At 43.7% G+C, this 12,763-nt stretch overlaps 1 protein-coding gene across 1 annotated transcript in view; it reads left to right on the top strand.

Moving 5' to 3' along the window:
- The window catches only part of GABBR2 (gamma-aminobutyric acid (GABA) B receptor, 2), a 319,570-nt gene that overhangs the window by 117,834 nt on the left and 188,973 nt on the right, over window positions 1–12,763 (top strand). The window contains exon 3 of the mRNA XM_005870646.2: window positions 6,505–6,675. Coding sequence (XP_005870708.1) covers window positions 6,505–6,675 — 171 coding nt within the window. The remainder of the gene's footprint in view (window positions 1–6,504; window positions 6,676–12,763) is intronic.

Genomic DNA, 12,763 nt, shown 5'->3' with positions numbered 1-12,763 from the left:
CCCAGGTTCGATTCCGGTCAAGGGCATGTACCTGGGTTGTGGGCACATCCCCAGTAGGAGATGTGCAGGAGGCAGCTGATCGATGTTTCTCTCTCATCGATGTTTCTAACTCTCTATCTCTCTCCCTTCCTCTCTGTAAAAAATCAATAAAATATATTTTAAAAAAAAATAGAGCCTCGGCCTGTGGACTGAAGAGTCCCAGGTTCGATTCCAGGCAAGGGCATGTGCTTGGGTTGCGGTGGGGGGAGCGGGGTGCAGGAAGCAGCCGATGTTTCTATCTTTCTCTCCCTCTCCCTTCCTCTCTGAAATCAATAAAAATATTTAAAAAAAGAGTTCCACAGCCAGATCTATCTTGGCAAAATATTTTAATTCTAAGAATAAAGAAAAATAATTTTTTCAGCATCCAGGCAGAGAAAACTAGATACCTACAAATGAACAATAATCAAACTAGCCCCGATTTCTCCTTTGCATCACTTTATAGTTTTAAGGGGAGAAAGTGATAGCCCAAGAATTGTATACCCAGCTAAATTCTACCATGTGTCAAAGCAATAGAGGCTCATTCTGGGCAAGTTTTCAATCCCACACTATTCTTCAGAATATTAAGTGGTACTCCAGAAGGTTGAAACAAGAAGCAAGGTTAATATATCCAGAATGGAGAAGAATAGATATATAGTCTGAGTATCAAAATATACAAAGGAAACAAAAAGGAAGCCTTGAAAAGAGTAAGACTGCTAACAAGATGATAAGTGCAAAACCAAGTATTCATTACATTAATAAGCATATATATTTAAAATTCATTCATGTACTCTTTTCAAGAAATACACTTAAAACAATCTTAATAGAATACCAATAGAAGGAGGATCAATGCTATGGCAGGCAAATGCAAAAATAAAGTTATATCTTGCCTTATGACCAAGCAAGATATAATATAAAACAAAACAATAAAATGACAAAGGGGTTTATTTTACCTTGAAAAATATTTTAATACTCAGTTTACTCAATGATTATCTATTAAGTACCTGATATTTGTACTAAGCAAGTGTATACATTGCTGAAAAATAACAGTGTAATTGTAATGAACATTCATGCTCAAAATAACATAAAATCAAAAGATGTAAAGCAAAAACTGTTGAAATACAGGGGCAAAAGTAGGTTTACAGTTGTGAGTATGTGAAACAGAGTTTATTCTTGTATTATTATTTGTTACTCATCGTATTATTTTTCCATACAAACAACTGTAAGCCTGCTTTTGCCCCACCCAGAACATGAAGAAATTGTGAGAGACAATGGAGAAAAATTTAACAAATCTTTCAGTCTTTGATAGGTCAAGTAAATAAAAATATAAAACATGTGATAATATAATTGGTTAGTTTGGTTTTATCGCTTATACATAAGTAACCTGATAATTTTTATAGTTTACAACTAGAGACTCCATCTGTTTTTCCAGCCACCATAGAACTTCTACAAAAATTGATTGTATAATAGGCCACAAAAGAAATCTCAATAAAGTCCAAAAGCAAACACTGTACATGCCAAATTCTCAAAACAATGCAATAAAACTAGAAATAGCAACGCTATAAAATAAATTTAAAAGTACTCTCAAATAAATCCTTGGTTTAGGGATTAACTCAAAGCCGCAATCACAGTGTGTTTAGAAATAAACTCAATTGTGTGAAATAAGGCAGGAGAGTCTGTCAAGTTAGGGCCCTTATGCAACAGGCCTTGTGTTTCAAGATGCTGACTGTGCTGGGGGAGGAAGGCCGGGCAAGCACATGCAAGGCAGGGGGGCAGCCATCAGGGGGAGAAAGCACTACTGTTAGAGTCCTTTAGACCTGGATTTGAGTGCTGCTTCTCTCTCTTTCATTGGCCACTGTGGGTATCTCGATATCTCCCCATTTCAGGGTCTCAGCCTACTTATTCAAAAGTAAGGGCGTTGACCTGTCAGAATGACCATCATCAATAAATAAAAAATGACAAGTTATAGTGAGGATGTGGTGAAAAGGGAACCCTTGTGCACTGTTGGTGGAAATGCAGATTGGTGCAGCCACTAGCAAAAAGGGCATGGAAACTCCAAATGTTTGGAGTTTCCTTAAAAAATTAAAAATGGATCTGCCTTGGGCCTTGACCTGGTGGCTCAGTTGGTTGGAGCATTGTCCCATACACCAGAAAGGTTGTGGGTTCAATCCTCAGTCAGGTGTGTATGGGAAGCAACCGCTCCATGTTTCTCTCTCACATTGATGTTTCTCTCCCTTCCCCCCCATTCCCTTCCTTCTTCTCTCTCTAAAGAAATCAGTTTAAAAAACCACATACCCTTGGGTGGGGATTTAAAAAATTAAAAATATATAAAGAATAAAAATGGATTTGCCTTATGACCCAGCGATTCCACTTCTGAGTATATAGCTGAAAAAAACCAGAACACTAACTCGAAAGAATATATGTATCCCTATGTTCATAGCAGCATTATTTACAACAGCCAAGATATGGAAGCAACCCAAGTGCCCTTCAATAGATGAGTGGATAAAAAATCTGTGGTATATACAATGAAATATTACTTGGCTATAAAAGAGAATGAAGCCTGGCCGGAGTGGCTCAGTGGTTGAATGTCGAACTATGAACCAGGAGGTCATGGTTCGATTCCTGGTCAGGGCACATGCCTGAGTTATGGGCTCGATCCCCATGTGGGGCATGCAGGAGACAGCTGATCAATGATTCTCTCTCATCATTGGTGTTTCTATCTCTCTATCCCTCTCCCTTCTTCTCTGAAATCAATAAAATTTTATTTTAAGAAGAATGAAATCTTACCATTTGGGATAGCATGGATGTACCTATGCTCAATGAAATAAGTCAGTCAGAGAAAGATAAATACCATATAATTTCACTTATATGTGGAATCTAAAGAACAAAATAAATGAACAAACAAAATTGAAACAGATTTATAGACACAGAGAGCGAACTGGTGAATGCCAGAAAGGAGCGGGGGACATTGGGTAAAAGAAGTGAAGGGATTAAGAAGTACAAATTAGTAGTTACAAAATAGTCACAGGGAAGTTAAGTAAAGATTAGGGAATATAGTCAATAATATTGTGATAACTATGTGTAATGCCAGTTGGGGTACTGGAAATATCAAGGGGAACACTTTGTAAAGTATATGATTGTCTAATCACTAAGCTGTATACCTGAAACCAATTCAAAATAAAACCGAAAGAAAAAAAGCTAAGAGTGTTAATCTATATCAGGGATTCTCAACCCTCCTTGGGCATCACAATTACCTGAGAAGTTTTAAAATAATACTGATGTCGCCTTTGTGTCCAGAGATTCTGATTCAGTTGGTTTGGAGTGGAACGAAGTCATTACTATTTTTAAAAATCTTCCAATGTGATTCCAGTGTGCAGCCAGGGTAGAGCATCCCAGAGTTAGATGGTTTTGCAGGTTTCTACCATCCAACAGTGCTAGTAGGCACCTGCAGTCTTCGCCCAGGGAAGGAAGTTTTAGGAGGTGAAAGCCAGAGGAACAGTGATGCTAAGCCATCTAATCCAAGTGTGCATTGTCTCAAATGGTGCAGAAAATGTCAGTGCCAGTTAATATTTTGCACCCAACATGATTTAGACCCGGGGCATATATTGTACTCCAAGCCCATTGTAAACACAATGGACCATTTATTCACTGAACAGTAACCACTGTAATTACCTACAGGGCAAACATATGAGGTTGTTCAAGCAACAATTAATTGTGGACCTGGAACTAATGGGACAATAATGGCAAAGTATCAACCGGAGTGTGATTCAGAAATCGCATCAGAAAACCAACAGTTTCCAAAATGTATTAGGAAAGCATTTTTGGGGATGTGATGGCACATACACCATCGCAGGCCCTGAAATAGTTGCTCCCTGATTTTTCTAATAGCTCCTTCTTGTGCTGGTAACTGTAGGAGCCTCGAATTGTTTTAATATTGAGAAAAATCATGAACAGTGGGTTTTAGGGGACTGCAGAGCTTCTTTTTATTGAGCTCACTATGGGACCTAAATATCACCTGCATGCTGGAGTGCTGATCTTGTTTGGGTTTTAAGATCCTCTTTGTGAATCTGATGGAAGTGGTGGATCCTCTTTTCAGAAAAATTTGTGTCTGTCCGCACATATACACCCACACCAGCTTTTTCATACAGTTTTTGGGGAGCTCATAGACATCTTGAAGCCCCTCTCTGTTCTCTCTAGGTCATGGTCCAGCCTCTGTTTGCATACCTCCAGACACAGGGATCTCACTACTTTAAACAGCAGGCCTTTCATTGCTGAACAACTCTGAATGCTAGTGTTCCTCAATCTGTCCAGCTGGGATTTTCCTCTCTGTAGGCTCTTCCCATTGGTCCTTGTTGTAATTTTTAAACAGCCACTCTATCCTTGACCTTTACCAGTCTTGGGATGGTGTCCCTGTCTCTGAGGATCTTAAAAATTGGTTCTTCTAGGGGCTCTTTAGTTCCAGGTGACAGCAGATGAGCTGTTTGGTGTGTGTTCAGCTTCACACACCAACAGTGTAGGCTGCTGAGGGGACCCAGGAGACCCAGGGATCCTGGGTAGTGGCTGTCTGCCCTCTGAGACAGATCAGGAAAAGGGACAAATCTCCACTGCCCCCACTCTGCCAGAGTCTTGGGGGGAGGGGCGGGGAGAAGGAGTGCTTCCTCAGGTTACAAGAGCATCTTCAGCTGGTGCCTGAGGGTGCCAGGATGTTATTTCCTTGGGTGCTGAAATTGGACTCTGAGAAGTATTAGATCTGGAGCTGCTCCTGGGAAGTTTGGGAAGAAAGCTGGTGGTAGCCAAGAGTGAGCTTGCTTCAACCATGCCCTTTTTGGATCAAAGTTTTAAATGAAACAAAGAGGGGAACAGAAGGAAGAAGGAAGGGAAAGATGGCAGATTATAAGAAACCATGAAGCAATTTTTATAATCTTAGAGTGGGAAATACAACACCAAACCTGAAGACATAAAATTTAAAAGTAGATAAATTCAACCATATTTTAAAAAAAAATTCCATATGGTAGAAGACACTACAAGAAACATCAAAAGAAAAGGTATACAACTGGGAGAGAAATTAGTAACTTATATCACAAAGGGCTAATTTCCTTAATATAAAAGATTATTTCTACCAACTGATCCGTAAAATGAGCCCAGTTGGAAAACAGGCAAAGGATGCAAATTGCTCTCAAACATAGAAAGAGATACTCACCCTCACTAATAATAAGGTAAATGCAAATTAGAACTATAAGATACCATTCTCCCACCATCACACAGCAAAGATCAAAAAGGTTGATAGGCACCTTCTGCGGATTAGCCCGAGGGAAGGGAGAGCAGAGATCAGAGGAAGTGTTATGGAAGAGGTGACATTTAAGCTAGGCCTTGTAGGACATCATTAAAATCCAATTTAGCAACTTACTGGCACTTAAAAAGAAGAAATAATAAAAGGGAAGAGGAGCAGATTTGACTACTTAGTATAAATTAAAATACACACGCAAAATGGGAAAGCAAACAAACTGGGATACAGCAACTGTAACCGTCTGAGTTGAACGTTATACATATAAAAGTCTTCATTAAACTCAATAAGAAAAGTATTAGAATACCACTCAGAAAATAAAAGACATGAAAAAGCAAATTCCTGAAATAGAACATACTACTGGTTAATGACCACATGGAAAAAGATTAATTATGCATAACCAGTGATTGCAATATGATTCCAGTTTTTCAGGGATAAATCATTATAAAATTAAAATAATGTTTTAGTTCCTCTGTTGAAAAGAATGTGGTAAAATTAGCTCTCTAATCATACCTGGCTAGTGGGTATGTAAATTGATACAATCCTTTTTGGAAGTAAGGATCGAGTCTTTAAAATCGCATATCCTTTATCTGGGAAATTTTATATCACAGACTTTTATCCTATAGAAATAGACTGAAATTTAGATAAAAAATGCTGTGCATAAGGATGCTTGCAGAATGATATGACAATGACAAATTGGAAACAATCTAAGTGCCCCCCAATTAGAGATGATTCAATAAATGATGTTTATTTACATATACTAGAATATTATACAGCTGTAAAAATGTTTACAAAGAGTTTTTAATGGGATGGCTGAGTACTTGTGTGATAATGCTAAGTGTGTGGAGTGAGGGGGGTGGAGAGAAACAGTTCAATTACATATGTGGAATGACCTCAGGATTTTTTTTAGAATTAATGTGCATGGAAAAAAGACCAGAAGTCAATAGACTACAATATTAATGGTGGTTCTTTGGTGAGGGGTAAAATATTGGCTCATTTTTCTTCCTTCTTTCTCCTTATTTTGCATTTTTAAAATATTCTCTTTCATTATAATGCATTACTTTTATAATAAAAAGGTTTAAAAATATCTTGCCCTGTGTGTTTGGGCCAAAATCAGAACTAAAGGTCTCTTCTGCTCCAAAAGATCCTGGGCTCAGAGCAGTGAGGCCCATCAGTAAAAGTGTTCCCTCTTTTGTGTTTTTCAGCTTTCCTTTGCCGCGACCACACCTGTCCTGGCTGATAAGAAAAAATACCCTTACTTCTTCCGGACTGTCCCGTCAGACAATGCGGTGAATCCAGCCATCCTGAAGCTGCTAAAGCACTTCCAGTGGAAGCGAGTGGGCACACTAACCCAAGACGTGCAGAGATTCTCCGAGGTAGGCTTTGCTGAGGGGTCAAGCTCTCACCTCCCTGTTGGCCGCTGTCATCTCCAGGCAAGGGCATTATGGCTGAATCAGAGATGGGCAGTATCACAGGGCTTTTAAGCAGACATTTATTAGCAGGACCAAAGTTGTTTTACCTTTGACAAAACAGAGCTGGTGGCTGAGGAATTTGTGCATGGGACAGGTGAAAACCTCCATCCTAGATCGCTCAGAAGTGAACCCTTCCCTTTCATTGTGCCTTTGGCTAAATCCTGTAGCTTATTCCCTCACTGCCCCTATAGGTTTGTTGTCCTTGTTGCTGATGCTGTAGTGACCATCTAAAAATCATGACAGGGTAGAGGGGTTAATTGGAGGTGGCAGGGGGGAGGGAATGGAGGACATCTGTAGTACTTGAAACACAAAAACAAACCAAAAAAAAAAATGCCAAAATATAAAGTAAAAAAATAAAAAGGTTGCTAATTGCCCTAAATCCCACATTCTCTCCCACTCTCAGTTCAGTGTTCATCTGCCCAGGTTTTTTTCATTATATTTATTTAAACTCAACTGTAGATTTTGCTTTTTTCATTTTACAACAGATCTTAGAAGTCTTGATTGATCTCATTCTTATTAATGGTCCATGGTGTTCTGTCAGATGGATAGATGATAATTTATTGAACCAGGCCCCTATGGATGTGTATAGCTTTTTAACATCACAGCCAACACCTTCCCACCTGGCAGATTTCTAGAAGTGGAATTACTAAGTCATTTAAAATAGTGAGATAAATTGACTTCCAGAAAGGCTGTTCCAATTTCTAGTCCCACCAATGGGTTTGAAAATTCCCATCTCCCCACATCCTTACTAAGAGTGGATATTATCAAATGTTTAAAAAGGTTTCCCACTCAAATGAGGGCAAAATTGTCTCTTGTCTTTCTTCCCATTCTCCTTATAGTTCCTACTTTCCCGTCTCCTTGATACTTGGAGCCTCCCAACAAAGCAAGACGTTCCAGGTGTGCTCAGATGCCCAAGAGAAAAACACTGAGCCCTGTGGGGAAGAAAGGCTGAGCCAGATGCCCAGGCCAACCTCAGTGGGAGGAGTTGGAAAGGAACCACCCATTCTGGCAGGAGGGTGGGGGCAGAGAGGGCTGGGAATTACTAGACCTGATTTCCACTCCAGCCTTGCACTTACCTTTCTGCGGCTCTGCCCATCTCTCCCAGGGGAGGGACAGGCCACTCGATGCATTGACCTTGGAGAAGTCACCTCTCTTCTCTCAGCTGCGATTTCCTCCCCTATCCCTTCAGGATTCTTACCAAAATCTGATGAGTCATGGATTTGAAAGAACTTTGTCAACTGTAAAGTTCATGCACAGAGAGGGATGTTTGGGGAAGTGCTTGAAAAGCCTAAGTGTTTGGCCCCACCATCTGTGGTTATCCAAACAAGGCATGCTTTTCCCAGGCAAGACTGGCCCTCCTCTTCCCACCTCTCTGCTTCTCAATCCCTAGGGTGAGGCACAAAGAAAACTTGACCTCTCGCAGGAGTGACTCATTGCCAAACACTGAAGAGGCTTTTGCTGAAAGACTGCCCTTTAGTTAGGCAGCCACAAATGTTCTGAAATGAGTATGAGACTGGTTGAGGGGGAGGGTGGGGAAGGCCAGTCTGTGGCCCCATTAACATGGGACTCTGCAGCAATTTGGAGGGACCTGCTTTTTTCTTTCTTTCTTTCTTTTTTTTTTTTTAAATATATTTTATTGATATTTTACAGAGAGGAAGGGAGAGGAATAGAGAGTTAGAAACATCGATGAGAGAGAAACATCGATCAGCTGCCTCCTGCACACCCCCTACTGGGGATGTGCCCGCAACAAAGGTACATGCCCTTGACTGGAATCGAACCTGGGACCCTTCAGTCCGCAGGCCGTCGCTCTATCCACTGAGCCAAACCGGTTAGGGCGGACCTGCTTTTTTCCAATAGAGTCTTTGGCTGTCAGAGCCTGGGGGGCCCTCAGAGACACTTTCCTAACCCCCTCATTGTATAAAAGGGGAAACTGAGGCCCAGTGAGGGGGTGGGAAAATGTTCAGGGTTTCAAAGCATCTCTGAAGCCAGGAAAGATTGTTCACAAAAAAGTCAGGACTAAATCCTGGTCCAGACTCCCATTGCTCCTTTCCATCCATAACTTACTGAAGTCACAAGCGAACTGCATGTGACCTGGAAGAGTAGAAAAACCTGAAAGCCTTGACCTAAAGAGATTACATTTTCAGCCCTGGCTTGGTTGAATGCTTTATGGATTCCCTAACACTCTCACAGCCAACCACCCTTTAGGGAGGAGTTATGGTTCCCAGCTGACAGAGGAGGGAATTGAGGCTTGCAGAGGGGGTTGCCTCTTGCCCCAGGGCACATGCTGGTGAAGAGCCCAGCTGAGGCTGGAAGCCCGGACCTCCTCCGGAGTACTGGTCAGTGTTTTCTCCATTATGCTGTTCCCACCCACTGGGGTCAGGTATTGACAGTTTGGTAGCACATCTCCCTCCCTGCACAGCTGTGTGGGGGCCCTCAGCCGAGTTTCAGGGCATCAGAGGGAAACCTCCTTTCTGAGGACAGGATGTTGCTTGGTGGTATTGCTGGCAAGAACCCCTTTCGATTTAAATCTCTCCGCCCAGCTGACTCCTCTCTGTGCCCAAGGGCTTTGGCATCCCTCTCCTGATGTCTGGGCTGCATCGCTGGAGTGCAGGCCCTGGAAACTCGCCAGGGCCTAACAGCTTTTTGTGAGTGCAAAGGAAACTGGATTCCTTTTATGAAACTGGTCGATCTGCAGCATCAAGCACTTCTGTTCCGGACTGGTGCACTGGAAGGAATGTCAAATGAAAGCAATTCTGAAGTTGGAGGGAGCTGGGGAGAAAACCTCAATAACAAGGAGCTCATTACATTGGGACTGAAAGGGGGGAAGAGTTGAGGGCCATCCCACCTTGGGACCAGCTGCTCCTTCGAACCCAGGACAACTGAGATTTAAGGCCAGTGGGTGGTGACCCAGAGGCTACTCAGGCTTTGGGTCAGATGTGCCCGTCTCTAGGCCCAGCTTTGCCAAGCAATGGCTGTGTGACACCAGGCAGTTCACTTCACCTGAATGAGATCCCAGTTTCCCTTCTGTAAAACAGGGAGATTTAGTCCCACCTCACAGGCACTGGGAAATGAGAAAACATAAGTGAAAGACTTATGCATACTTGGTGCTAATAAATGGACAATCTCTTTGCCACTATTCATGAGAGAAACTCTAGAAATGCATATCCATTCACTTAAAAAATAATGATGTGGCCTGTGATGTGCCAAGCCCTGAGCTGTGGAGGGCCAGAGAGGAAAGAACGTGGCCTTGGGGTCAGTAGGTATCAGGCCTTCTTCATGGGGTTCTCAATTCTAGCTGCTCATTGGAATCGCCAGGGGAATTTATTTGTAACACAAACAAAAATTTAAATTTTATAACTTGGGTTTTTTTCCCTTCCCTCTCCCCTTCCCCGCACTTTTAACAGCTTTATTGGGATAATTTATACCGCATACAACTCATTCCATTGTTAGTATACAGTTCAATTATTTTTAGAAAGTTTATAATAGTTGTGCAGCCATCGTCACAGCCCAGTCTTAGGACACTCCTATCACTCTAAAAGTTCTCTCATGCCCGTTGGTCGTCAGTCCTGCCCCCAGCCCAGGTTTGTTTGCTTGCGCTATAGTTTTGCCTTTTCTGAAATTTTCATATAATTATATAACATGTATTTTTTTGTGCTTGGCTTCTTTTTAGCACAATGTTTTTGAAGACTATCCATGTACATGTATCAGAAGTTTGTTTCTTTATACAGCTAAGTTGTATTCCCCTATATGGATAGGGTACATTGTTTAATCACCAGGGGAGCTTTACAAATCCTGGTGCCCAGGCCAGCCCTCAGAACAGTTACATGAAATGACCCCAGCATTAGAACACTTTTGGGCTTTCCGGGTGATTTCAGTGTGCCCCCAGTGCTGCGTCCTTCACCCCAGGCTCAGGAATGCAGGGTGGAATGATGCCCTCTGGTGATGGGAACCCTTGCACTCAGAGCAACCCAGTCTGCTCGGCAGTGTGACTGTCTTCAGCAGTCCGGTGGCTGTGGAGGAGGATGGAGAAGGTGGAGAACAGCCTTGCCCCAGCCCTGGGACTCTGCCAGGTGGCAGACAGAGTGGGTGTGGATGGTGAAGATTGAGGGTGCTGCTGAGAGGGTGGTCCAGGGCCCCACGATGGAGAGGGGTAGGCAGGCAGGTGAGCTGTGGGCTTGGAAGAAGTGGAGCCCTGGAAGTCTCTTACAAACTTGATGATGTGGGGGTAAGGGAGCTGGAAGGAGGGGAGGCCGTGGTCAGAGCTGGGAGAGGATGTAGGGATTGAGGATCCAGGCCCTGGCTGTGCGTGAATAGCTAAAGCAGAGTGATGGTAGAGATCACCAGGGCCAAAGAAGTCAGAGGCCAGAATGCAGAGTGACACCCATGTGGGCACTTCAGGCACAGGATGGAGGCAGGGCTTGGGTGGCGATAAAGGCAGTGAGCACCAGTGTCTGGAAGGACCAGCGGAGAATAACAGGGGTATTTAGGCCTCTCCCCCCAGGTCCAGGTCCTATCATTTATTCTTCTGGCTGCTAGTTTTTGATGCAATTAACCAACTATGTATCCCGGGACAAATCACTCAGTCTCTCTGGGACTCGGTTCCCCCTTCTATAAGTTAAGGGAGATTGGCCAGTTGACTCTAAAATTATTGCTAGCTTAAAGAATTTGTGATGAGGACTTAGAGAGATCTGGTTATTGACCTTGATCTTGACACTCCCAAGGGTGTAGCCATGAGAATTATTTACCCCTTTTATACCTCCATTTCTTCATCTTGAAAATGGGGATAATGACAGTGCTAGCTAACTCTTAGGGTTGTCATGAGGATTAATGTGCTCAGAAACCTAATGTGCTATGAGAAGTGCCTGGATCATAATAAATACCATGTAAGGGGTAGCTGTTACGTTTTTTATCAGCTAGAATCTCGTTTCTTAGCCCATATCTGACCCCCATTCAGGAGCCCAGCTGTGTGGCTCGGTTTTGTACCTGCCACTAACATCACTTCCCACCCTCCCCACCCTCCAAGCCGGCTTGGAGACTCCCTGCCAGTCACTGGTCCTCAGTGATCTGGAGCTTTCTGGGGCTGACCTTTCTGTGCCAGAGGCCTCCCCCAAGTGTCGGGATCCACCGAGGCCCTTGATCTGTCCAACACCAAAAGGGCATCATCTGCAAGAGCTTCCTCTTGAAAGCACCTGCCCTTTCAGCCTTCCTCAGCCCTGCCTGGCCCTTTGAAGTCCTTTCTGCTGGCCAGTCACCATCTGACCCACCAAAGGGGCCTCTGGTCCCTTCCTCTAAATTACCGCTTATTATTATGGAACGGTAGCCTGGAGGACGCTTCTGCAGTGGAGGGCAGGCTGGCCTTGTGCTTGCATCTAATCTAGGAGCCAACCTTATTAGAGTCATCAGCCTTCCCTGCTGCTCTGAGCAGGATTGAGCTCCTCAGCGTGGCTGGAGAGACCCTTCACGGTCCCCTGAGGCCTCCTCCTTTGTCTCACCTTCCGTCCTTCTCTTTTGGTCCAGCCACACCTCTATGCTGGCTTCTCTCTCTGTGGGAACATCCTCTGCCACACGTGACTCAACATGCCTCCTCAGGCTGGATCAGGTGTGCTGTCTCCATGCTCCTCCCTGTACCAGTTCCTTGCACAGTGCAGTGCAATATACCATCTGCTTCCTCATCCATCACCCACCACCACAGGACTGGAGAGCCCCTGTGGACAAGAGCCACACTGACCTCTCAGGCCCCTCACCCTGCATGCTACCTGGCATATGTACGTTCAAGAAGATATCTCTGTCCATTAGGCCCTCTGTTGTGTTAAGTCGGCCTGCACCTGCGATGGTGCGATGGGGGTGGGAGGGGTGCCGATAAATCCAAGCCCCTGTGCTGCGTCACCAGGGGCCATCAGGACAAAGGGAGGAGCTGGCCAAGTCAGCAAGTCACACTCCCATGGAACCCAGCACAGGCCATGCTGCTGCTTCTTAACTGGGTCTTTCTGGG

Source organism: Myotis brandtii, unplaced genomic scaffold (assembly GCF_000412655.1).
Source record: "Myotis brandtii unplaced genomic scaffold, ASM41265v1 scaffold320, whole genome shotgun sequence".
NCBI classification, from domain to species: domain Eukaryota; kingdom Metazoa; phylum Chordata; class Mammalia; order Chiroptera; family Vespertilionidae; genus Myotis; species Myotis brandtii.
Note: the sequence above shows the minus strand (reverse complement) of the source record. Positions and strands in the feature narration are given on the sequence as shown.